Consider the following 27,188-nt stretch of genomic DNA (forward strand, 5'->3'; position numbering starts at 1 on the left):
GTCATGCCATATTCCCCAATTGGGAGTTGGAGCTCAGTTTCCATCCTTTTATTGGGGTTGAATTTCAGTTAGGGAACTTAATAGTGCCATGGCAAATGCATTATAGTACTGGAAATTTTTTCTTTCACTTTCCCCAAGAATCTTCCAAAATAATGGGATGGGGCATGGTAACATTCAGGGACTTTGAAATGATCAAGAAAAAAATGAAGGGTTGTTTTTAGAAGATCCTTTTCTTTTTGTCTAAATTTCCATTGTAATATTAGTATAGGTTACATTTATTAAGTACTTTCCATATGTTATCTTGTTTCATCTGTCCTTGCCTATGAGGTCTTTTCTCCATATTTTCTACCAGTTTTAATCTGTTTTGTTTACAGCAACACTATTCAGTTTACACCTACTCAAATAGAAGCTATACGTGCTGGAATGCAGCCTGGATTGACTATGGTAAGAGAGTTACTGTTTAAGAATTTTCTTATATTGATCAAAAAAATAAGTGTTCCATTTTAAAAAATTATGTATTTTTTTTGCTTTTATATTAACTTAGTTTTTCATTATTTTGTTCCTTCTGCCCTCACCCAAAAGGCCTTTCTCCTTTATATCCCTCACAACAAAAACTTTTAAAAGATTTGGAAAAGTAGTTCAATAAAACTATCATAATAAGGTTTGAGAGTAAATAGAGTATCTTATACCTATAGTTTTCCACTTCTGCAAAAAAAAAAAAAAAAAAAAAAAAAAAGGATGTGCACTCTTAGTTCTTTGGTACTACCCTTTATAAATATAATTACGTAGCATTCAGTTTCAATTTTGGTTCTTCCTACTTCACTTTACCTTAATTCATATACGTTTTTTGGTTGTTGCTGTTAAGCCATTCAGTTCTGTCTGACTCTTTGTGACCCAATGGACTATACTATACATGGGGTTTTCTTGGTAAGTATAATAGAATGGTTTGCCATTTCTCCTGTGGATTAAGGCAAATGGGTTAAGTGACTTGACTAGGGTCAAGCAGCTAGTAAGTATTAGAGGCCAGACTTGAACTCAGGTCTTCCTGACTCCAGGTCAGTACTCTATCCTCTGAACCATCTAGTTGCCTCCTGTTCCATCAAGAATTCTCTATGTTTTTGTACCACAGTATGCTTATCCATTACATAGTAATGAGCATCCTTTTTGTTTCCAAATCTTTGTTCCTAGAAAAAAGTAGTACTTCATTTTGTTATCCTGATCAAGGGATTAGATCAAGGAATTTAGAGCCAGAGAGGTCAATCTAGCCCAGTATTTTCATTTTAAAACTAAAAACTGTGGATCAAAAGAGCCAAGTGACTTTTGTAGGGCCACACAGATAATTGTTCTTTTCTAAGCCTCTGCATTAGTTAATAACGAGTGCTTCAGGTAGTTATAGTATTGTATGCATTTGGTAGACCTTTGTGACATTCTCAGCTATTTACTTCCAGATGAAAAATTCAGTTTTAAAAACATTTGTTGAGTAGCATTCATGTGCATTGCTTTCCACAAAGTCCTGTTTGAATTCCTGATCATTGTGGAGGTGATTCTGGATTCTCAGAGGCCATGTTCTGGCATGTTATATCATTCTGAAAAAGCTTTATCTACTTTCTTAGGTTCATCAGTTGGTAAGCAAAATATTTGATGACTAATTCTTTGGCTATAACTACCCAGGAAAACAGACCAATACATAGTAAACCTCAGTATTATGTAGTACTCCCACCAAAAATTTTTTAATGCTCGTTATACTGAGTTCCTTCCTCTCATAGTAGAGAAATTTCTTAAAACAAAGAGTAGTTAAGAAAGTCCCACAAACATTTCAAATGTCTCTGACTACATTCTTCACATTTGGTCTCCTCTCCTTCTCGCCCATCTTACAAATGAGAGACTGGAAGTATATTTCCACATCTTTCTCTTTGGACCATGATTTGTCATTGGCTTAGACTGCATTCAGATTTAGAGTTGTTTTCTTGTCATTGTAGTCATTATATATGTTCTTCTGGGTCTGATTTCTTCTTTCTCTAGCAGATGGTACAAGACTCTTTCCCTAAATTCCATATATGACACAGCATCCTGTTGTACTTAGATATCATTGTTTATTCAGCAATTTCCTAATCAATAAGTGTTCACTTTGTTTATAGTTTTTTGTTGATGCAGTTTCATTCTCTTTTTGAAGTAATGGCAGGTGAATGATGTAGAGTGGAGGAGAGGATGCTGAGAATCACAAAGTGTTTAGACTCTATAAATATTAACTGTCAGTAGTTAAACCCTGAGATCCATGTCTAGTGACCAAGTGTATATGCTACTAGAAGAACTGAATCATACCAATTTTGATATTTTTGCTATAAATGAAACCTGACAACAAAAGGAAATGACAGCTTAATGAAATGATAACATAAGGTTGTCCTCGGAGTTACAAGTAAAAGGTGACAGAGCTATTTTTATCATGCATTGTAGACTGTATAGAAACCCTATGACTATATATTATGAAGGTAACAGATATTAGACAGTGAACACTAGTTACATTTTAAAAAGAATTAAATTGGATGTATTCTAACAGGAACTATCTGCTTACTCTGCTTTGAGATCCTATCCTTTCCAGTTTTTTTGTGTTCTACTTTTCCCATTCCCCATAAAAGTTCAGTTTCTCGTGAGCAGGGGCTGCTTAGCAAAGTGCCTAACACAAAATAATTGTTTAATAATGCTCACTGAATTGAGTGGAATTGTTGGAGTCATTTCCAGGTCAGCAATTTATGGACAATCACACATGCAGTTTGTTAAAGCAAAAAAAACAAAATCAGTACCGAACTAAAAGAAGGAAGAAAAATGAGGTGGTGATATAGCATACAATCAAGATATTTCCCCACTTGACCTTTTGAACCAAACTGTTGATTTCTAAAAATGAGAAATAGACAATTGCACAAATAGTAACATATTTCCTACACTGATTTAATCAACTTAATTCAGTTGCCACGAGGAGACAAGAAGATCTTAAAAACTACCTTAGCCAGCTAACACTTGGCTGTCTTTCCTCCTAGAAAGAAGATCAAGTTTAGGAAATACTTGATTTAGAATACTTGCTGATTTGTAAAACATTTGAAAGGCAGGTGGTAGAAAATCATGATCAGTATTTCCTCATAAAACAGGAAGAAGTGAAGGAGAAAAAAACTGAATTTGTAGAAAGTTTCACATAAAACCCAATCAATACAGATCATCTTAAGAACATTTAAGGATGAGACTGGAAGGAAAATAATAATAGATAGAAAAGTAAGACTTCTGTAACATGCTATCTTTTTCATCAATGGAGTCCAGCAGCCACATTTCTGTTGTAATATCCTAGCCCCTGGTATATTGTCTAATGAAGTAGAAATGTTGTTATAAAAATGAAGACAGAACAGCTTTACTAGACTAGAGGTAAACAAATGAATTGATATTGCATAGTGACAGTTTTGAAATACTGGTTTCCTGAATTATACTAAAGAGGAGAGGATACTAAAAGTTTAGAAGAAAATCAGAGACCTTGTTATTTTTTCTAAAAACCCATTCCTACTTTCTATCGATTCTAAGGCAATAGAGCAGTAAGGGCTAGGCAATTGGGGTTAAGTGATTTGCCTAGGATCACATAGCTAGAAAGTATCTGAGGACAGATTTGAACCTAGGACCTTCTGTCTCCAGGCCTGGCTCTTTAGCCAGTTAGCCACCTAACTGCTCCAGAATCTTTATTTAATTAACAAAAAGGGGATGACCTCCCCCCCCCTCTAAAAAAATTTACCAACTTTCTCCAAAATTGTTTTGTTTTTTAAAATGAGAAGGCATTGTGGTGTTATGAAAAGAACAGTGATTTGGAATTAAGGTCTGGATTTACTTCATGCTAAAATTGATTATGTAGATTTGGGCAAGTCATCCAATCTCTCTTACTAAAAGACCTTCTGAGGTTCCTAAATAAAGATATAAAAAGGTAACAGGAAAATTTTTAGAAGCAGTATTTCATAATAGACCACAATGTTGTAATCACATAATTGACTAAACATTGAAAATACAAGATTCCACTGTGCTTATTATTTGTTGACTAAAATATAAAATAAAATAAAACAACCCCAAAAAATTTGATTTGATAGATCAGCAGGTTCTTTTAAAAGCTTTCTTCCAACAAGGTACTTTCCACATGTATGTTAAATCATGCAAAGTTGTTTAGAAGAAATGAAAATTGAGAACCAGGCCTAGAGATGGGAGGTTATAGGTTCCGGCCTGAGACACTTCCTAGCTGTGTGACCCTGGGCAAATCACTTGACCCCCATTGCCCACCCTTACCACTCTTCCACCTAGGAGCCAATACACAGAAGTTAAGGGTTTAAAACAATTTTAAAAAAATTAAAAAAAAAAGGAGAAATGAAAATATGGATGACTTTATTGTTCATACCATCTGATTATTAATACCAAATTAAACTTGAAACAGAAAGATGTATGTTTACCAAAGTTGTTTGCCACTGACATGAGGGATGTCTGTTACCAAGTTCAAATGAAAGAATTCTCTATGAATGGTAAGGTCCTCAAGAAGCTCTAGGTTATGGATGTTATTTACTGATCAAGCTAGATAGAGTGGGATATGCATGGAGATTCACAGCCCATAAAACTGATTCATCAAAGTAGACAGACTATGAAGTTGGCCCAGCATGGAGAAACCAGATTGCCTTTGGGAAGTTTTGCAGTGCCTTTAATGACCTTTGTAGTACAGAGAGAGGGGGTCATGTTAGTTTTTTCAAGCTTTGGCTGAGTTCTGTAATCAGTTAGGGGTTTGGAATCTTGAGGAAAAAAAGTCAGTTGGTTTGGGAAATCTCGTGGAGAGGGTCAGACCAGCTGAGCTGCTTCCTTACCTATCTGTAGAATTGAAATTTAGCCTAGCTTTGAAATATTTATTTAAGAATTGTTAGTTTAGAGAAACCCTTTGTATTTCATTTCCTTTATTATTTCCTACCTTCCTTCCTTTACCTTATATGTCTGTGAAGTTAATAAGGAGAGTAAATCAGAAAGGAGTTCAAATCTGTGAAGGGTTCAACTATAATTTTGACAATATTTTATTTAAAGAAATTGGTTAGACATCATTTTATCCCTGTTAGACATCAAGAGCGCTTTGAGAGCTGAGTTAAGGCAGGTCCTTGCTCAGCCTCCATCTCTGCCTCCCTTCCCCCACCTGAGGTTCCTGAGACAACTGTTAGGGTTTCCTCAATCCACTTTCCTGACAAATCATCCTTTAAAGGTAATAAACCCTTTTGTGTTTCAACAGACCTATTAGTATAATTTGTCAGTTATTAAGAGAGGGAAGAAGAGGGAAAGAACTAACATACTCTGGGCTTGAAGGGAAGCCGGGGTATCTATCTTGAAGGAAGGTGTAACTTCAAAACAAGTCCCTTCCTGTGAAATTAACTAAAGCCTGTGGTTAATTTCAGTTCAGTCTATTTCTCTCAGTTTGTCTCTAAGTCCCAGTCTGTAAAGCCTGCTGTCTTTGCTTGTTTAGATTAATTCCTCCTCTCCCTGAAGATCTTTGTTTCCTTTCAGTGTTATACTCCTGACTTTAGCCATATTATATCCTGAATCTCCTTATTTCAGTCTACCTGTAGCCTAGATTTCCTACTTAGCAAGTCCCTGACAACCTCCTTTCAAAATCCCCTTTTACCACACACCTTTCCTCAAATTATCCCCATTATATCTAGCGAGCCAAGTCAAACTAAACCTACAATCTCCTTGAAATGAGTCTCACCTTCTCACCAATATACTTCAAAAAATTCTGAATGTCTGTGGGTCCTGGAATCTAATAATTTCTGAAAAATTATTACAGATAATGATTGCCATGTATAGACTACAGCATATTGGCAACCAAAAACCATGCAAGAAAAAAGCGCATCAAAACTACCACCAAAAAGATATATAGCTAGAAAAGGCTGATCATGTCTACAGAGTGAGTGATAACCTCATTATTGTTGACCTTTTTGTAGCATCTGACTTTTTTTAGCAATTCTCTCCTCCTGGTTACTTTATCCTCTCTGGATTTTCATGTTATTTTTTTCTAGTTTCTTTTTCTACAGCTTTGATCCCTTTTTATCAGTCTTTGCTGGATCATCAGCTTTCTTACAGTGGATATACCCTAAAGCTCTCTCGGGCCCTTTCTTTCTAAACTTAATAACTTGGAGACCCTATCAGCTTCCAAAGGTTTAGTGATCATTTCTATGGAAATATTTGCCAGATGTACTTACCCCGCTTTAGTCTCCCTAGTTCCATTCCTGTTTTGGTAACTGCCTATTTTTAATTTTAAACTTTAGCCAAACTGGCATTTCTTAACAGAACTTATCATATTATCTATCATTTCCACAAATCTAAACATCTCTCTTTCAAGTCTTACTGTCACCCTTCTGATAACTCAGGTTTACAACAATGGAATCATCCTTGACACCTCACTCTCACCTCATATAGCAAGTCAGTTGCTAAATTTGGTCATTTCTTCATCCACATTGCATGTATCCATATACTTCTCCCTACCCACATAGCCACTACTCTATTTTAAGCCCTCATTACCTCTTGCCTGAACTATTACGATAGTCTCTTAATTAGTTTTATCTTTTTCAAATTTTTCCCCACATCCATCTCTCCTCTACATAGAAGCTAAAGTGATTTTCCTAAAGTGCAGGTCTGAACATGTCATCCCATAAACTTCAATGACTATCTATTACCTGTAGATTCTTATATAAACTCCTGCGGAATATAAAGGGCTTTATAATCTGACTCTAACCTATTTTTCCACCTTTATTTCACATGACTCTTCTCTTGGAATCTCTAGCTTCCTTTAGTACTTGGTTCAAGAACCATCTTCTATCCCATTTCCTCCCCTCTTCCCTGATTTAGGACTGCATTTTCCTTCCAAGGTATCTTCCATGTGCATGTATTTTGCATAAATCTATGTATTTATTGTCTGCTCCTTTTGCATCAACTTATATATATATCTCCCTTCAGAGATCCTTTTAATCTTTGTATCCTTAGTTTCTGAAGCATAGAAACTGTTGCTTAATAAGTGTTTGTTGATTGATAACCAGTGAATAGTCACTGAGTTCATTTTTATTCATTCTGTGTTAAGAAATGTTGAGTAAAACCCCTAGTACAGTGGGACCAACATCACTTATCTTGCAATGAAGAATTTACTAAAGGATATAAACAGGAGTTTCTCAGTATGAAAAAGTATAAATGGACTCCATTCTATACCTTTGGACAAAATGTCCTCATTGATGAGATCATAGATCCTTCCAATACATTACAGTAGACAAACCTGAAGGTAAACCATTGATGCTTTTAAGGGACCTAAGTCATAAATTTTTAGGAGTATAGATTGAGAGCTAAAAAAATAATTTTGAGGTCTTCTGGGCCAAAATTTAGACCTAGAGAGGTTGTATGATTTATCTAAAGTAAATATCAGAACCAAATTTTGAACCTTAGTTTTCTCTCTCTAAATCCAGTGCTCAGTCTACTATACCATGATGTCTCATTTTGGAGAAAAGACAAAATCTTGGCACAGATAATAAGAATGCAAGTTCAGAAGATATTAATTGCGAATTAAGTAGCAAAAGGTATGTGAGGAAGGGTAGGGAATTGTTTTAGCCAAGATAGGGAGAGAAAAGAAGTTAGTGAAGCCTTCATAAGAAAGTTAACTTGGCCTTGCAACGTAAAGAAAAATGAATGAATTCAGTAGATGGAATTGTGGCAAAGAGGTGCACCTATTCCAATAATTGTTCTCCATTAAGCCATGAAAGTAAGAAAAAAATGGATGAGATCAGGAAAGGAAGGAATCAAGTTTACCTGGACTATAGATTTTATGAAGATGAGTACTAAGAGAAAAGGTTAGGAAAAATAGATTAGAATCTAATTGTAGAGGGCTTTGGATGACAGACCAATGATATACAGTTGTCCCTTGCTGTATGGTTTACTTATTGTGGCTTCATTGTATCACGAGTTTTAAAAATATATATATCTAATTCTGTATCATGGAGTTTTTGCTATATTGTGGGATTTCGTGGATGAATACTATACTGTACACAATGGAAATACAGTATGCTACTATTGCTTGGCATGTTTGCCAGTGTGAGGTTGTACAGGGCACATTATTGGCTGATGGAATGAAAGGCGAACAACCATAGCACTGTGTTCTGTATCCTGAGCACTGATTGGCTCAGTGACTGTAGTATTGATCTGTTTGCTCTCCCATTACTTCAAGGATTTTCAGCTATCATGGGGGTCTCTGGAACGTTAACTCCCGTGATAGGTGAGGAATCACTGTAATAATGTCTTCTATAAAGGTTTGATTTTATTGTGCTTGAAGATTAAGTAGTAGTAGTTTTCAATAATTTTAAAAGCAATACAATAACGATGTTTTTTTCTGGTATTGTCTTAAATATCACTCCTTGCCATTATTCTCTACTCTAATTTTGAGGGTGGAGGGAAGGGGTCATATACAAGGAGTTATTTATTTCAAGAATCTGTGATGTTGTCAGTATGGCTATTTCTTCTGTCCACACAAATATCACATTTCCCTACCTCCATTCCCTACCACCTCTTTATCTCTTAGTAAATAGACTCAGCCTGACTATTCATCAGATAGTATATATGCTATCTGTTGCTGGGTCTCCTGCTCAAATGAATCAGTGAAATACTCAAGTAGGACTTGATAAGAGCAATTAGGTATGCATTATGGCAGTGCATACTAGAAAAAATGAAAAGATAAGTACAGGGCAAAACTTAGCAATTTCTAAGCTTATTAATATTGATATTTCAAGAACATTGATTAATATGTAAATTGTCAGTTATTAAACTGTAACTTAGATTCTGCAAAAGATTCCACTAGAAAGATGACTATGTAATTTTAATATATAAGATGATTTTTTTTCTGGAGTTAAAAAATAACCAATGATAAAAAAAATTACTTATGTTTAATTAGTGTACCTTAATTTTAATTCCTTTCATTAGGTCTTTTGGGGACCAAATCTACTAACTTGAACTGCCAGGTTTATAGTAATTATGGTATTGATGCAAGAATACCAGTCCCTTTGGAGACGAGTCTCCTTTCAGACCAGAAAATCACAGAAAAACACAGAAAATCTGTGTAATCACAGAAAAATTGGAGAGGAAAAGCTCTCTAGGTGTTATGGGTTTTTTTTGGTTTGTTTTAACCATGTAGGATATATAGTTATTATGTTATATTCGTAATATTTAAACTTGATGAATCAATAAGAATAACTTTCCAATAAAAGTGGCATGATACTTTACCATCTGTTTATTTCCATATAACTGTTCACACACAACCTATTTACATTTCACCTTGTTTGATCTTAATAAGCTTTTGCTTAGAATATGATTCTAAATATGAAGCTTTGATTCTTTTTTTGAGGGGGGTGAGATATTTGTCACTTTTTTTCATGATCCTTTTTTATTAGTTACTTTTCAATACCAATTATATTCACATATTCGCATTTAAATGTTTATTTTTCTATGCCCAATTTTAAAAAATAGCATTTTACTACTTGAGTAGCTTTTTTATGGCAGCCTTACTTAGAATTATCTGAGCCTAGCTATATCATTAGAGCTTTGACTGATGGAACATTGCCTTTTGCCTTACTATTTTTTTAGGAATAGCTAGGAAGTACAAGAAAATGTTATTATAATATCTTAACTTAATTTGATACTTTGTTCTTCAGCAATATTCTAACTTTGTAACCATTTATGAATTTATTTTGCATGCTCATTTTATTTTGTAGGTTGTGGGACCACCTGGCACAGGTAAAACTGATGTTGCTGTCCAAATAATATCCAATCTGTACCACAATTTCCCAGAGCAGAGGACTCTAATTGTTACCCATTCAAATCAGGTAAAGGAACCTGTAGGTTTTGGAAAGATAGCTCTATTTAGGCTTTTTTTTTTTTTTTTTTTTCATCTCTGCTATTTTACTTGTCAAGTCATGTTTCTCTTTTAAGTGCTTGAAATGGCCAATAAGTTAGTTATTGTTATCTCGTATATTTATCTTTACAGTTACAAAGGGTAACTAAATGTGACGTGTCCTCTGATCCTCATAGTAATCCTTTTGAGATTTAAGGTAATAAAAGAAATAGCATTCCTATTTTGAACATGCAGAAACTGAGGCAGTCAGAGTAATTAGATGACTTATCCATGATAATGTAGTATAGAAGCACTAGATTTTGAATCTAGGTCTTTTGTCTACCTTTACATTCTTTTTACTACATGATAAAAAAAAGTCATCGACTTTAAGGAAACTAATCAGTGTCAAATATCTGGTCCCCAAGTCCTAATTCTAAGAAAATAGAGATGACTCAACAACTTTGATGCCATTTTTCTTCATTAAGAAGAAAGTTAAGATGTAAATTTATCAAACTATAGAAATCTCAGTCCTCAATGCCACATTACTTCATTTTTGCATTGTATTTAGAAAAGTATATCAATTGATGTCTTGGAGAGAAATTCTTTTTAGTAGAGGAGTTTAAAAGTGGTGTTTTGTTTTTGTGTTATGGGGGGGATCAATGGTCAATGTGAATCTGTTAGAACCTTGTTTATAAGCCATGCTAAACAGAACTTGAAATCTTACATTACTTTACAAACTTTGCAGTGATTACAGCTATTTCTTTGTATGAAGCAACTTAAGAAAGTGGTAATCTATCTAAGGTTTACAAAGTACATTGCCTCATTTTATCCAGCAAACAGCCACTCTAGGAATTAAACTGAAGCCCAGAGGCATCAGGTGACTTGCCTAGATTCATATAGCTAATATGTGTCAAAAGGCAGAATTTAAATTTCTCTTGATTTCCAGTTTTGGTACCATGCTGTTTGTCTTTGTACCATACAGTACAAGAAGAATTTTAGAGGCAGAAAGGGATGAGTATTGCCAATTATTCTAATTATCTTTATGGTTCACTTTTTACTTGCGTACCTCCATTGTTCTCTATATAATTTGGATTATATGCTCTCTGGGAAAATGCCCATCCCAAGCTGGACAAATTTTACTAGTCCCCTGCAGCTTATAAAAGTGCTAATTGAATAATACAAAACTCAATATTTTTTTTTCAGGAATTGTTACCAAATGCTACTTTTTTCCATTTCTTTATTAGTAGAGGCAGAAGTTTAATGGGAAGGTGATTTGCCTATTTAATCTAGTAATTTTAGAAAGTAGAGATTATTCTATTTGATTTACATACTATGAAATACCTATTTTGAGGTTTATATTGCTATTTGTGTTAGTTTTGATTTCTTCCTAAATAGAGTAATCACTCATCTCTAACCTGATGAGGTATAAATTCATAATATTCCTGAAAGAGCATTATCTATCTCTCTTAATCTTTAGGCCTTAAACCAGTTATTTGAGAAAATAATGGCTTTAGACATTGATGAGCGCCACCTCCTTCGTCTTGGTCATGGAGAGGAAGAATTAGAAACAGAGAAAGATTTCAGTAGGTAAGTAAATGGATTGTTTAATTTTTTTGTCCTTTTAAAAAAATATTTTATTTTCTCCCCAATCACATGTAAAAACTGTTACCAACATTTTTCAAAGAATATTGGGTCTCAAATTCTCTCCTTTTCCTCTCCACTCTCCCAGACCCCACCTTGTTGAAATGGTAAACAGTCTTATATAGATTTTTATAAGTGCAGTAATGTAAAACATTTTTCCATATTAATTCTTTTGTGGAAGGGAACTCAAATTAAAAAATTAAGAAAGTGAAAAAAGTTTTCTTTGGTCTGGATTCAGACTCTGTCAGTTCTTTTTCTCTGGAAGCAGATGGCATTTTTTATCACGAGTCCTTTGGGACAGTTTTGGATTATTATATTGCTGAGAATAGCTAAGTTATTCACAGTTGTTCATTGTATAATATTCTTGTCACTGTATACAATATTCTACTGATTCTGCTTATTTCTACTTCAGTTTATGTAAATCTTTCCAGCTTTTTCTGAACTCTTCTTTCTTGCCATTTTTTACAGCACTAAAGTATTCCATTAACATTATATACTATAACTTACTCAACCATTCCCCAATTGGTGGGTATATCCTCACTTTACAATTCTTTTCAGCCACAAAAAGTGCTGCTTTAAATGTTTTTGTGCACATATGTCCTTCTCTCTCTCTCTCTTTTTTTAATCTTTTTGGGATACAAACCTAGGAATAGTACTGTTGGTCAGAGCATATGTACTGTTTTGTAGCCCTTTGGGCATAGGCCAAAATTGCTTTCTAGAACAATTGAATCATTTTACAACCCCAACAGTGTTTTAGTGTCTCAATTTTCCCATATTCCCTCCAAATTTTGTCATTTTCCTTTTCTGTTATAATAGCCAATCTGATGGATGTAGGGTGTTTAGAGTTCTTAATTTGCATTTCTCTAATTAATAGTGGTTTAGAGCATTTTACATGACAATAGAGAGATTAATTACTTCAAATGAGAATTGCCTGTTCCTATCCTATGATCATATATCAATTGGAGAATGACTTGTATTCTTATATATTTGACTCACTTCTCTATGTATTTAAGAAATGAGGCCTTTATTTGAGAGACTTGCAAAAGATTTTGTAACCTCATAATTGCTATGTATTACTTTCCATCCTGTTTCCCCCTCTTTAGTTTCCACCCTCACCTCCCCCAATTTGCCCTCCTTTTTTACCAGCCCCCAGTTCTCTTATCCCTTTCCCCTCCTACTATCCTATGGGGTTGGATAGATTTCTATACCCAAATGATTGAGTATGTTCTTCCCTCACTGAGCCAGTTTCAATGAGAGTAAGGTTCACATACTTCTCTTCTCATGTTCCCCATTTTCCCCTCCACTATAAAAGCTCTTTCATGCTTCTTTTATGTAATTTACCCATTCTATTTTCCCCTTTCCCCTCCTCTCAATGCATTCTTCTTTCTCATGCCTTAATTTAATTTAATATTTTTTCATCCCATCGTATATTCAACTCACACTCTTGGCCTTTGTCTCTATATTCTTTCTAATTGCCCTAATAATAATACTGTTCTTTGGTATTATAAGAATCATTTCCTCACGGAGGGATTTGCACAATTTAACCTTATTGAATGTTTTTTGATTCTCTTTCCTGCGTACCTTTTCATGATTCCCTTGAGTTTTATATTTGAGAGTTAAGTTTTCCATTCAGCTCTTATCTTTTCATCAGTTATGTTTGAAAGTCCTCTTTTTCATTGAATATCCACTTTTTCCCCTTGAAGGATTTTGCTGAGTTTTGTTGGGTAGTGATTCTCGATTCAAGTACTAGTTCTTTTACCCTCTAGAATATGATATTCCAGGCCCTCCCTTTAAAGTAGAAGCTGCTAAGTCTTGTGTTACCCTGACTGTAGCTCCACAATAAATTGAATTGTTTCTTTTTGGCTGTTTGCAATATTTTTTCCTTGACCAGAGAGTTCTAAAATTTGGCTGTCATATTTCTGAGAATTATATTTTTGGGAACTTTGTCAGGAGGTGATCAGTGGATTCTTTTGATTTCTATTTTGCCCTCTGGTTCTAGAAGATTGGGGCAGTTTTCCTTGATAATTTCTTGAGAGATAATGTCAAAGCTCTTTTTTGATTATGGCTTTTCAGGTAATTCAATAATTCTTAGATTATGCTGCCTAGATTTATTTTTCAGGTCAGTTGTTTTTTTCCCATGTGATATTTCGCATTTTCTTTTATATTTTTATTCATTTGACTTTGTTCAATTGTTTCTTGATGTTTCATGGAAGACACTCTTCCAGTTGCTCAATTCTAATTATTAAGATAATTTTCTTGAGTGAGTTTTTGTATTTTCTTTTCCATTCAGCCACTTTTTTGTAAAGAACTCTTTCTGCTGCTGCTTTATCTATGTCTTGGGCCCATTGTTTGTTACAATTAAAAATGATAAAGACTGATATAATAATAGAAATTAGTATTTTAATTAAAGCCATGCTGATAGAGATAAAATCATTAGACCACGCGCCTGTAAGTATTCACATTGCCTCTTTACCTTTCGTATCTTTACCTTTCGTATCGCCTGCGCCTGCTAGCTAAGAGACCAGTTCAAAGTCACTTCCCCCTATTTAAAGCTGTCCCTGACCTTGAATACATAATCCAAAACAGGAAACCCGTTGGACCACGGGAAATGTAGTTTTAAGGTCCCCACGTGTCCATAGAAAATATATATATACTTTTAAATGGCATCTCCCAAATTCCAATTATACATGTTGCACTAGGGTCTGCCCCGACATGCTGCTTTTTGCTCCATCTCCACCCTGGTGCACTCAGTAAATTTTTGTGCCTTTTTTTTCTATATGGCCAATAATTATGCCTTTAAAGAAGTTCTTCTCTTCAGTGCATTTTTGTACATCTTTTTTCCATTTGGCCAAATCTGCATCTTTAGAACTTATTTTCTTCATTAGATTTTTGTGCCTCTTTTACCAATTGGCCAATTCTGCTTTTTTAAGGTATTAGTTTCTTCAGTATTTTTTTTTTGTGCCTACTTTACCAAGCTGTTAACTCTTTTTTATGATTTTCCTGTACCACTCATTTATTTTCCAAGTTTTTCTTTTACCTCTTGTATTTGATTTTCAAAATCTATTTTTGAGTTCTTCTATTAATTCTTTTTGGGCTTTAGAACAATTCATATTTTTCTTGTAGCCTTTCAGTGCCACATATTGACTTTGTTTTCTTTTAAATTTTGGTGTTTTTTTTCCCCTGTAACCAAAATAACTTTCTATGGGTTTTTGGGGGGTTGTTGTTTGCTCACTTTCCAGACTTTTAATTTCTTTTCATTTAAAAGCTGTTAAAGTTGAGCTCTTATTACTAACTTGATGGGGCACTGTTCCAAGCCTCAGGTTCTTTGTTTATCTGCCTGTAGAGCTGACACTGGGAATCTATTTGCTTTCTGTTCTTCCAAGGTGGTATGATGGTAGGAGAGGTAGATTTAATACTCTTGAGGTCTTAGCTCTGGTCTAGCAGGTAATCATAAGTACTCTTTTTCCATGTTGGAACTATAACCACGGTCCCCTGCTCCTCTGTAGCCACAAGTGCTGGTGTATGTTGATGCTCCTCCCCCTGAGAACATACACCAGAACTGCTTCCTTGTATGTATGGGCAGTGCAACAAGAGTCTTATGCCCAAAACCAGCAAAGGGACCACTGTAATATCTTTCTAAGCAATTGTAGGCCTCCCCCACAAACACCCTTACACTCTGTGGCTGAGAGCTCCAGAACCCTTTATTGCTGCTTTATCTATATCCTGGGCCCATTGTTGCAGTAGGGTCTGCCCTGACATGCTGCTTTTTGCTCCATCTCCACCCTGGTGCACTAGAACCCTCATGCTAGCCTTCTAAGTTGTTTTGGGTTAGAATATTATTTCACCTCATCTTTGGGTTATGCTGCTCCAGAATTCATTCTAAAGCCTTATGTCATACATGTTTGGAGGATAATTTGGTAGAGATCAGATGGGTCCATGTACTTTCTCTGCTATCTTGGCTCTACCCCTTGGGAATGATTTTTTACAATAGAAATCCCAGCACGACTATTTTATTTTGTCTTTTATTCTTTATTTAAGAAAGTGCTATGGAAAAGAGAGATCAATTAATTGACTTTCTTGTGAAAACATCTTAGCAAAATGTACTTCTAAAAACATATTGACTGTAAACTGATTATTGAGAGGCAGACCCTCTTCTATTTTGATTTTGCATCTTTATTAGACTAGGCAAGATGCCATCTATCATTGTTTCTTTAGACTTATACATTTATTGGAAGAGTTGGCATGTGGTGTTTGGTTCATTGTTTGAATGCTGCAATTTGTCACATCTGATCATCTGCTTATTTTCGTTAGTAAAGTTCCCCAATCCCTAAAATTATGTCATTTTGTATTCACTTATGTCATCCAGATAGTTGATTACTTCATACATTCTAAGAATAGATATGTAGAGCTAAAGCATTGATTTTTTTAAAAAACAAAATGCAAATTAAAGGTGAAGATCATACATAGTGGTTTTTAAATCTCTGATATTTAATTTCATCATAACTTGATTTATATTTAATATTATATTGCAAATTGAATACATTTTTTGAGATGAATCTCTTGCTTTAGAGCAGGATTTTTTTATTCTATTATTCGAAGTCATTTTCAGAAAATTATTTCAGACAATGACCCAACAGCTATAAATATTTAATATAACATATTAATATACTTCTGCTTTTGGATATTTTAATTAGTCTTTCACCAAATTGGTCACAGGGCTTTAGGAGTATTGTATTATCATGTGGTATCATTTTGACTTCATGGATTATAGAAGTTTGTGGATGCTTGTCAACCCTGAAGAGAATTTTAGCTACTTCAAGAAACTAAGGAATATAGGGCGTGAGTTATAATTCTGGCTCAGCAATGATGCTGTGTCATTTCTTTCCATTTTGTTTACTCCTAATAAAGCTAATCTTCTAAAATGGGCATTTCTCCAAAATCTAATAATACAGAGTTAACTGAACATAAAGGTACTGTTTAAATGTCTAATACTGTAATTGTAATGTTGCATTAGAATGAATACTTAAAAAGAATATTTTAAGGAAAATAGAAGTAAAGTGTTTTCAAATGATTTTAGGGTTGCTTGTCTAGAAAAATGAATTTGATTAAATATTTTGGCATTTAACACACTTAATTCTTTAGGAGGATACACTTTCATAGGAAAAAATGTTCATAATCTCATTTGAAGGTATTTAATATTATTTGATAACTTAATAGTGTATGTTGGGAATTATACTGAAAATGTTCTCTAGCTATTCTGTACTATTTTATACTTTAATTCTGCTGAAAAATCATAAAGTACATTACAAATACAGTAGGTTTCCTTTATATACAGTTTTGCATTGCAAGGTCAACTATGAATGAAAGAACCATTTTAATTAACATCAAAGAAAATTTGAATAGATTTTTTTTTGTTCAGAGACTCTTAATCTTATATAACCAAGAAATACAATAATAATGTATATTAATAAAATCTCTTTGTTTAAAGAATAACATCTTTTATTCTAATGTCCTTTGTTAACTATCTAGTGTGATTTTTATAATGCTTTTTGTAATGCTTTTTGTTTTTTAGTAGTAGTTTATTAAGATACCTAGTGAAAAGAAATCCAGAATTAATCTTTTTTAGAGATTATCCTTTTTTCTCTCACTTGTTTTCTCAATTCTTGCATTTCCTAATTCTATCACGATACTCTTGAATATTTTTCTGGCAATTTCAAGTAAAGTTTCCATGTTGTGTACTTTTGCAATTTACCTTAATCACGTTTTTATAGGTATGGAAGAGTGAATTATGTCCTAACTCGAAGGTTAGAACTTTTACGAGAAGTTGGAAGATTGCAAGAGAGTTTGGGAGTTCCAGGGGATGTCTCTTACACTTGTGAAACAGCAGGCCACTTCTTCTTATACCAAGTAAGAGGGGAAGGGAAGGGAATAGGCATTTATATAGGGCCTAATAAGTGCCAGGCACTGTGTTAAGGGTTTTACAAATATTGTCTCATTTTGTCCTCAAAACAAAACTGTGAAGTAGAAACTGATAGAAGAGGTCTTGCCTAGTGTAAAAGTGTACAAACCCTTTATCTGACCTGAAACCTGTTCTTAATGAAAGCTAAATAAATTCTTATCACAACACTAGGTTTATTCAGTTAGTAAATATTTGAGGCTAGATTTGGACATGGGTCTTCTTCACTCTAGGCCTAGCACTCTATCTACTGTGCAATGTACCTTTCTCATCAAAGAGGGTCTTAGAAATATTTAGTACCAGACTTCCACTGTGTTTTCTCTGAAAGCATTTCTGTTTGGGAACTATACAAACTAAAACAAAAGCTATAATTATGACTACTAAATGCTTGTATTATTATTTTTAATTTTCTTTGCCAAATGAGTCATCTATTGAAAGGCCAGTGCCCTGGCTTCTTTTTTTTTTTAAGTGACTTTGGCAAAATTACCAGTCAGGATATTCCTTTTCAGCTCTGAAAATATCAGTAATTTTTTTGTTCTTGCTATTGATGTTCAGGATAGTAGCTAACTATTTCAGTGTTTGTTAGTTAAGCAACCAATGAAGAGAAACCCAATTATTTCTTTAAATGGATGAAAATATACTGTTGCTTAAAACAGACTACATAGTGGGACCAAATGTTAGAAGAATTATAAGAATATATGTCCTCATTGTAGAGGTGAGCTTTCCATTTGGGGTGGATTAGGGAGTGCATCTTAATAAAAGTAAAATAACTGTAATATCCATATATGAATTGAAGCAGTTTTTTTAGTTATTAAAACAATTAGAAGTGTTGTAGATATTTTCAGGCCCAAGACCAACAATTTATAATACAAAGATAGTAAAGAATTTAATTTCATTTGTTCTTTTCGTAATTCAGTTCAATAAATAAGTTATATATTCATTATATCCTTTATGAGCAGAGTACTGTCATAGGTGCTGGCTATACAAAGAGATCTATGATATAAATGCTATTTTTATGTATAATTGAGAGAAGGGCAAATACACAAATTATTTTGATACAAAGGAAAGTGAAGTTGGTGTGAAGAAGAAATGCATGGAGAGTGCTGTGAAAATTCTGAAGAAAAAAAGATCATTTTCATCTGAGGGAATCAGGGAAATAGTAATGGTTGCAACCAAGTTGGCCCTTAAAGTAAAGGAGGCACTTCTACAGAAGCCCTAAGCCTAACCCTAATTCTAAGAGGTGGAGAAAAGGAAGAGAGCCTATTCAGGGCTTTAAGAAGCAATTGAAAGGGGTAAGACAAAAATAGGGAATGGAGAGGAACTATTTTGGCTGGAATATAAGCGATACTGAGGGGTGTAGTATGAAATAAGGCTAGATGTTTAAATTTGGATCTAGGTTGTTAAGGGCTTTGAATGCCAGAATCAGCAGTTGATAATTTATTTGGTAAGCCATGAGGAATTACTGAAAATGGTTTGATTTTAGAGGTATATTAGGAAGATTAGGAATCTAGATGACAGAAGAACCTGAACTATTGTGGTTGCCCTGGGAATGGAAAAGAGGGAGTGGATGCAAGAGGTAATGTGTAGGAAGAAACAATTGGCAACTGATTTAGATTATGAGATAAAGAAGAAGAAGGAGTCATAGATGATTCCGCAGTCATAAGGTTAGGTGACTAGGAGACACAGTGGTACCATTAACAACAAAAAAAGAAAAGTTAAGACTTGCTGGGAAAACTTTGTGGAGTAGGAGAAGATGATGAGTTTGAAGGGCCAGCAGGACATTTAGATGAATATCTAGTAAGCAGTTAGTAGTACAGAACTTTAACTTGAGGGAGAGGTAGATGGTAAGTTACAGATTTGGTAGTCATCTGCACAGAGATAATTATTGAACCATTGAAATAGAATGGCATTGAGAAAGAACAGGGCCCTGATTTAAGTGATAGAAGTAGCCAAACCAAAAGGTTGGTATGAGAGTTAAGAAGAAAGCAAAGAATCAAGGTTAAGTAAGAGGAATAGTGTGCTAGGTGCTAAGGAAACAAAGCGCTTTGATAATGGGCACTTTTCATAGAGAAGATGTGCTACATGCAATGTGAAATCCCATAGATAGGGCAAGGAAGATGGGGACAGAAGAAAATGTTGAATTTGCCAATAAAGAGGTAGTAACTTTGGAAAGATCTGTTTGATTTAGATTGATGGGGACAGAGCCCAAATTACAGAGTGAGAGGTAAAGAAGGGAAAGAAATAAATGGAAACCATTCTTTTCTAGAAGTTGATCAATGAAGGGAATAGGGTGAAAGGTGGAGAGAGAATAAGAGAATTGCTGTGGTAGAATTGAGGAATTTTTTTAGCATAAGAGAAATTGAAGGTTTCATCAGAACTAGAGGATGGTTGATTCTTTGACATATGAATAAGTCCCTTCCTCTGAGACAAGAGGGAAGGTATCAAGATAGGTATGACACTGAAAGGATTATTGGTAGTTGCAAGGTTAAGGAAAAATCAGTGTTTAAATGATGTTGGTAATATCATGTCAAAAGACATTATTTTCCTTTTCCTTTTTATATATACTTATTTTTTATCTTCTTTAAAAAAATTTTTTTTTAGTTCCAGATTCTTTTCTTCCTTCTAGCCTCTTCCTCTACCCATTGAGAAGGCAAGTTACCCATTATACACGTCAAGTCATAGAAACATATTTTTATATTAGCCAAGAAATTACTTTTCAATGATGGGTTTTTAGGCCATGCTGTTGTTAAATAGATCTGACAACTAATATGAAAGTCATTAAAAATAAACAACTCTTGTATTTTTTTAAATCAAGCCAGTTAGAAAGAAGTAATAATAGTATCCTTAAAGGAATTTGCTTCCAATGGTAAATACCTTAATATTTTGAGCAATGATTTAAAGGATTTGGATTGACAAGACCAATCAGGGTGGATATAGGAGAAGTACTTGATCCTCAAACTACAGCAAGTTAAAAGTTATCATTGTTCATCTTTGGAAAACGATGAATGATGTTGCTTTGTTTCATATTGACTAGATTATTATACAAAATTGAGTAAGAGAGCTGGAAAATTGTTTGATTTAAAGCTATTGGAACTGTCTTCCCATTTCTTTTAGAGCCCCATTTTAGTTTCATCTTTTATTATTATTTTATGACAAGGTGCCTCAAAAGCAAAATTGCCAGTCCTTTGTATGCATTTATAATCATTAGAACCCAGCTCCATAAACTCACCTTTCCCCACCCAGCCTTACTTTGTTGAACCTCCATTTGACTTCCTTCTTTTCATTCCACAATTATTTTTGAAAATGTCTATTTAGTCAGGTGAGATAACCTTGAAATTCTCTGTTTCCTACAGGTAATGTCTCGATGGGAAGAGTATATCAGTAAAGTAAAAAGCAAAAGCAGTAAAGTGCCCGATGTTTCAGAAATCTCCAACTTCTTCCCCTTTCACAAATATTTTGCAAATGCTCCTCAGCCCATTTTCAAAGGCAAATCCTATGAAGAAGATATGGAAATTGCTGAAGGATGTTTCAGACATATTAAGAAAATCTTCACTCAACTAGAGGTGGGGCTTCCCAAGTTCTTTCACTTATTTAAGTTTTTTATTGTTTATTCTGAAATATCTTCAGAAGTGTCAACAGTTGGAAGGATCAATTGTTACCTATGGTTAAAATGATAAAGGAATATACTATTGTTTTCAGGGCAAGGTTAATCAAGAAAGGAAATAAAAATGAAAATTAAGAGAATTTTTTATTTACAATTTGCTTCTGGGTTTCTTCAGAGCAGAATCCATTTTTTCTTGATAACCTTTCCCCTCCTTACTTTGCATTTGCCCTTCCTTATAAGTATTTCCTACATAAAAATACTCAGTACAATCTGTAGCTTAAGAATCCACTTCTAGATTGCACTGGGAACTGTTCCATGCCTAATGCTAATAACATGTAAGCTATAATTCAGTGTTCATTGTTTCAGGATGGCATCATGAGGCTGAATATTATTTTCAAATCTTTCTTAGATGTTGATTAGAACATAGAGGAAACATAGTATTGAAATGTTGTGCTTATTTTTCTCAAAGACCTTTTTCTTTTATAGGAATTTAGAGCATTTGAACTACTTCGCAGTGGACTAGACAGATCCAAATATCTTTTGGTAAAGGAGGCTAAAATCATAGCCATGACCTGTACTCATGCTGCCTTGAAACGACATGACTTGGTTGAATTGGGTTTCAAGGTAAATACTCGTTTTGGATAAAATATATTCTTCAGGAATTAATTTTTTTAATTCCATTTTTTGATCTTAAGAGGTTTTCTGCCATGCTGATCATGATGATGGCTTCATACTTTGGGAATTTAATTTTCTAATCCCTTGTTGCAAGGGATTAGTTTAGAAATATTTAGAAATATTAGAAAATAGTTTAGAACTTTTCATTGCTCCCTTTGAAAGTGTTGGCTAAATGTTAGCTAAGTGTTGGCTATTATTGGCTATTAATAGTGAACACGAGTCTAATCTATTCAAGCCTAGTTATCCATAATATTTATTTAACTAAGAAATATACTCAGCTATTTGACAGGTTTCAAAATTTGTGTTGATACATTTCTTGTCACCTGATATAACCAGATGACTGTTGAAAACTTCCATGCCAAAAGTAAAAGCTGTCAAAATAACATTGGAATATGGGTTTCACATATCAGATACTAGTCTGTTTGTGTTGTTGACACATTCACGTCAAGCTTCTACCTAATTATTTATTCAATAAATATCCTTCAATATGAGATGGTAAGTTCCTGCAGAGACCATAAGGTAATAAGCTACAATGCCTTTATCATGATAAAGGTATAAGGTTTAAGATGCCAGTTAGTGTAGTAGCCTATGCATGACTCATCTGTAGCCTACTTTAATAATTTAGTAGGAAGTTGGGATTTTGGGATTGTATTTGGAGCCCTACTGTTTATTTACTCTATGGTTTTATATAAACCTCTTAACTTCTCTGTATTTGAGCATCTCCATCTATAAAACAAGCTTTGTATATTACTCTATAATTAATGTTTCTTAAGTTTTCTACAAAGCAGTTGGTTAATGGAGGTCATTTAAAATGCTTTGAATTCTAAAGAAGATAAATTCAAGATTAAACTGTAATTGTCATTTCAAAGGAAAGATTCTATATATGTTATATGTGTTCTATAACTATGATAAATAAAGTATAACATAGGATGAACTTATTAATCTTGACAAAAATACTTCAATATTTGTCATTTCTTTGGTGTGGGCGCTTCTTCCACCAATGAAAATTGTAGCTCCTCTATAATTTAGTAGATAGTGAGCTGCTATGGCCAAAAAGATAATTCCATGTGCTCATCTTGGTAGTTAGTCTTCTTGAAGACTTCCTTAAACAATATATCCTGGCAAATATTGAGAAGTTATATATTACCTAAATATTTCATTGTTATTGCTAACAAAATATCTTAGCAGTGTGTGACACTGAGCCATATCATTGATAACTAAAAAAGAGATGTTATATTGAATCTCTGGGAGACCAGAGATTCAGTATAACAGAGATGATGCCTTCCCAAAGTTAAATGTCTCCAATTTATTCTGTAACTTGTTTTTACATAGTTGTGTTGTCTGCTCCATTAGATTGTGAACTCCTTTGACAACAGATTATTTTTTGCTTTTTTTGTATCCCCAGCAAATTTATTGATTAATAATCAAAATGAGTATATTATACTTTTAAAACTGTCTTTTAAGTATATTTCTTTTTTTCTTTTTTCTTTTTTAATTTATTGCCCAGAGCCACACAGCTAGGAAATGTCAGAGTGTCATAGGTCAGGTTTAAACCCATGTCCTCCTGACCCCAGGCTTGGCATTCTATTCACTGTGTCACCTGGTTGTCTTCTAAGAGCATTTCTAAAATCTTTTCAATATTCTCAACCTCTCAAATTTCCCCTAAAAACATTTTCCAATGGAGTAGAAGAAATGTGTTCAAAAGCATCAGTATTATTGAAGTTTTAGGTTTTTTGTTTTTCTATTTTTGTTAATATTTTTACTTGGTCATTACAATCTAGTTTACTTTTGTTCCTAGAGATGGTGCTCTATTACTAATTCACATAGCTATTCTTAAGACTGAAAATTTTTAACTCTAACTGCCTCTCAATTCAGTGTCTATGTTATGTGATCAGAGATAGTGACAGTTTACCTCACCTAACTTTAGCAGTGTGAAATATTAAATAAACATTCTCTTAATGCTAGGAATCTTAGAATCTTCCAGTTATTATTGGAACAACCTCCAGATTTTCCTCTTCATATTTCCACTTTGAAGTTAAGTACTTGTGCATAAGGAACAACATTCTTAAACCTCTTTTGACTTTCCCTCTTATGATAGTTGACTTTTCCTAAAGACTTTATTATCTTTCAGGAAGTAGTCTCATTTTTTAAGCCACCATATGCCACTTTTAAGCCACTGTGCAAAGTCAGTAAATTATGATTTAACCTTTAATCTGAAGATGAAACATACTCATTATTATGCCTTTGGTTGATTTACCAGTTTTCCAAGGAATTGGTCAGAGTCTCATACTAATAAGCCATATTGTATTTGTTCCCTAAATTTTAATAGTGGGATTAGCCTTACAAAAATGAATATGCTTATTTCCATTTATTTCTAATCAGTGAGTAATATTAGAACCTGAGAGTTCAGATACCACAGTTAAACACATAACTGACCAAGATTCCCTTTTTATTCTTGTCTTTGAATTGTAGGAATCTATCAGTGTGCCAGAAACATAATAGTTATATTTGTTGATTATTCAAATTATATAAGATCCTAACACTTAGTGGTCATCCAGCCTTTGTTTAAAGCCTATTTAGACTCTAAAGTGAATAGAGAAGTAAATGATAATTTTTTCATCTTATTCCTACCCAAAAAAGATTAGATGCATATGTAGTCACAAATCAATTATTGATAGGTTAGGGTTCTTAAAGAGCTAGATGTAGGAGCATTAGTGGCTGGTACTAATATTAAAGAGATGCCATATTTTGTAAGGAGATGTAAAATCTTAAGAGTCGAATCATTGATGTTTCCCCAAATCAAAACACTCAAAAGAAATGTTGCCAAGAAAGAACCATGATGTTTGCTGTTTGAATGTTCTATTTTTCTAAAAATGATTGCTTTTTAGATTTTTTTTATGACTTTTCTATTGATAACTTTTTACCTCCCCTTCTCAGTATGATAACATCTTGATGGAAGAGTCTGCTCAGATTCTGGAGATAGAAACCTTTATACCCCTTCTCTTACAGGTAATAATTCAACTGTGAAATAAGAAAAGCAGTATTTTGAGATTTGGGTGGAGGAGTTATGAGTAATAAAGCAACTGCACAGTAGTTTATCATACTAATTGCCACAATTATATATTCTTGGTTTTGTTCCTCATTTCCAGTATTCTGTAATAAGTTTGTAAACTTCCTTTTATGCATTCCCTGATTACTCTGTAGTTCTGCTGCTTAGGGGGTATTTAGTTCCACTTAAAAATTCATATTTTATCTGTGCAAAGTATTTTGAAAAGAGTTGGTAACTGTAATCAAGAAAATTACATTGTTATGTGTTTTGGAGAGTAGACAGGCTATTTTTAATTTCTTCTTTTCGTCAAAGTTATTTCTAGAATTGTTTTGAAGTTGCATATTATATTGCCTTTTTAATTTCATGAGTCCTAAGCCAAATGCTGGGATATAAGTGTTTTCTACTGTACATTAATTTTTAACAACTCTCTAAAATTGAAGTTTTGAAAAGAAAATTTGGAATTACAAGGCTATTAATACAAGCAGTTCCCAAGCCCCCAATGCATTTTGTTCCAGTAGTCAACTTATAATCAGATATTTAGAACCTAGGACACATTTTAGTCTCATATACTTGTTGCTTAGGTTCCCAGACTAGCCCATAACAACCCATAACCAAGAACTTTTTTTGGTCTAGACCTGTGATTTCATTGGTGTAGAGAACTATTCATATTAGTGAATTGCCAGGAACTCTGTGAGGCTAAATGACACATCCCAGATCACACAGCCAGTATATTTCAGGAACAGATCTTCCATCCAGGTCTAACTTGTTCCAAGACCAGCTCTCTATCCACCATGTCACATTGACCTCAGTCTGGAATTACATGGATTGAAAAACCTACAGCCCATAATGATAGTATCAGGCTTAGGCATAGAAATATAGAGGGCCTTTGCATTTCCTGATCAACCAGAGCTAGTTTAATGTAAAAGAAATTATGGAACTAGAAGTTGCAATCTTATGATAAAATTGCCTGACTGCATTTGTAATTAACATACCTTTTCATTTCAGTGATGCTATTATCATTTCTGTTTCACATTTATTTCTAGAATCCACAGGATGGTTTCAGCAGACTTAAAAGATGGATTATGATTGGTGACCATCATCAGTTGCCTCCAGTCATTAAGAATATGGCCTTTCAAAAATATTCTAACATGGAACAATCACTTTTTACTCGTTTTGTTCGAGTGGGAGTTCCCACTGTAGACCTTGATGCCCAAGGACGAGCCCGGGCAAGGTAAATAATAAAAGAAAGAAAAAGAATTTGTTAATTTACTGCATGTTCTTTTCTGAGTTTGCCTTTTTGTTTTAAGTGGGAGACATTTTAAACTAAGGGATTGATTGGCTGTAAATTAAAAGCAGATATATAACCAGAAGACATATAATGGAGTTAGACTCAGATAGTTCTACTCTTGCCCCATAAAGTTCTAATGCTCATATAAGGATGTTTACTATATGATGGCATTTGCTAAATTCTTGTCCATTTTCTCTTATCTTTAATTTTAACTTTTTTTTTGATCAGTTGACTGTCAAGAAAATTGACTTTATCCCAGAGTCATCAGCTTATGATTTAGGGACATGAATTGGCTAAAATGAATTGTCTTTGTCCACTTACATTTCTTTGAGTGTCTAAGAGCTTATTATTTTTCCTTCCTCTAAAGTTAATTTTCTCTTTTATAGCAATGTTAAGTTTCTTGTAGTTGTCATATAACAATGAATTAAGAATTTGAGAATCCCTTTTTCATTTTTTAAAAATAGAGAACTTTGCATTTTAATTTGTCAAACCTTTTTAAAATGGCATTTTACATGTTCCATGTATAATAGGCACTTTAGCATTGTTTGAATTAATTCAACAAACGTTTCTTGAGTATATCCTTATGTGCTCTGCAACAAATGGCTTACTCAGTTGAAACCCACTTTTTTAGATATCATAATTGAGACTGTATTTTTCACTTGTCTAAATGTAGTTGTTTGATAATTTCTTTTAAAAGTAAATGTGGGGGTTAGCTGGGTGGCTCTGTAGATCGAGAGCCAGTCATAGAGACAGGAAGTCCAAGGTTCAAATCTGCCCTCAGACACTTCTTAGCTGTGTGACCCTGGGCAAGTCACTTAACCCCCATTGCCTAGGGCAAATAAATAATAATTCATGGGGGGCCTGAGCTCAGGGACAAATAAATAAATCAATCCTTTTAGGAAAAAGAACTGTAAGCAAACATTGCATAAAGGTGATAAGAGTTGTAAATTCCCATATCAGGATCTAATGCAAAGGCTGGCAAATAGGTATGGTTTGCCCACACTGTATGGTACATGAGCTGTTTGGTATTTGGCATACAACAGTACACATTCACCATTCAGCAAA

At 33.9% G+C, this 27,188-nt stretch overlaps 1 protein-coding gene across 1 annotated transcript in view; it reads left to right on the top strand.

Moving 5' to 3' along the window:
* AQR (aquarius intron-binding spliceosomal factor) overlaps positions 1-27,188 on the top strand; it is a 110,568-nt gene that overhangs the window by 67,140 nt on the left and 16,240 nt on the right. The window contains exons 22-29 of the mRNA XM_044665141.1: positions 375-444; positions 9,792-9,902; positions 11,388-11,497; positions 17,323-17,458; positions 20,861-21,070; positions 21,598-21,735; positions 24,724-24,795; positions 25,879-26,066. Coding sequence (XP_044521076.1) covers positions 375-444; positions 9,792-9,902; positions 11,388-11,497; positions 17,323-17,458; positions 20,861-21,070; positions 21,598-21,735; positions 24,724-24,795; positions 25,879-26,066 — 1,035 coding nt within the window. The remainder of the gene's footprint in view (positions 1-374; positions 445-9,791; positions 9,903-11,387; positions 11,498-17,322; positions 17,459-20,860; positions 21,071-21,597; positions 21,736-24,723; positions 24,796-25,878; positions 26,067-27,188) is intronic.

Source organism: Gracilinanus agilis, chromosome 2 (genome assembly GCF_016433145.1).
Source record: "Gracilinanus agilis isolate LMUSP501 chromosome 2, AgileGrace, whole genome shotgun sequence".
In the NCBI taxonomy this organism is placed as follows: domain Eukaryota; kingdom Metazoa; phylum Chordata; class Mammalia; order Didelphimorphia; family Didelphidae; genus Gracilinanus; species Gracilinanus agilis.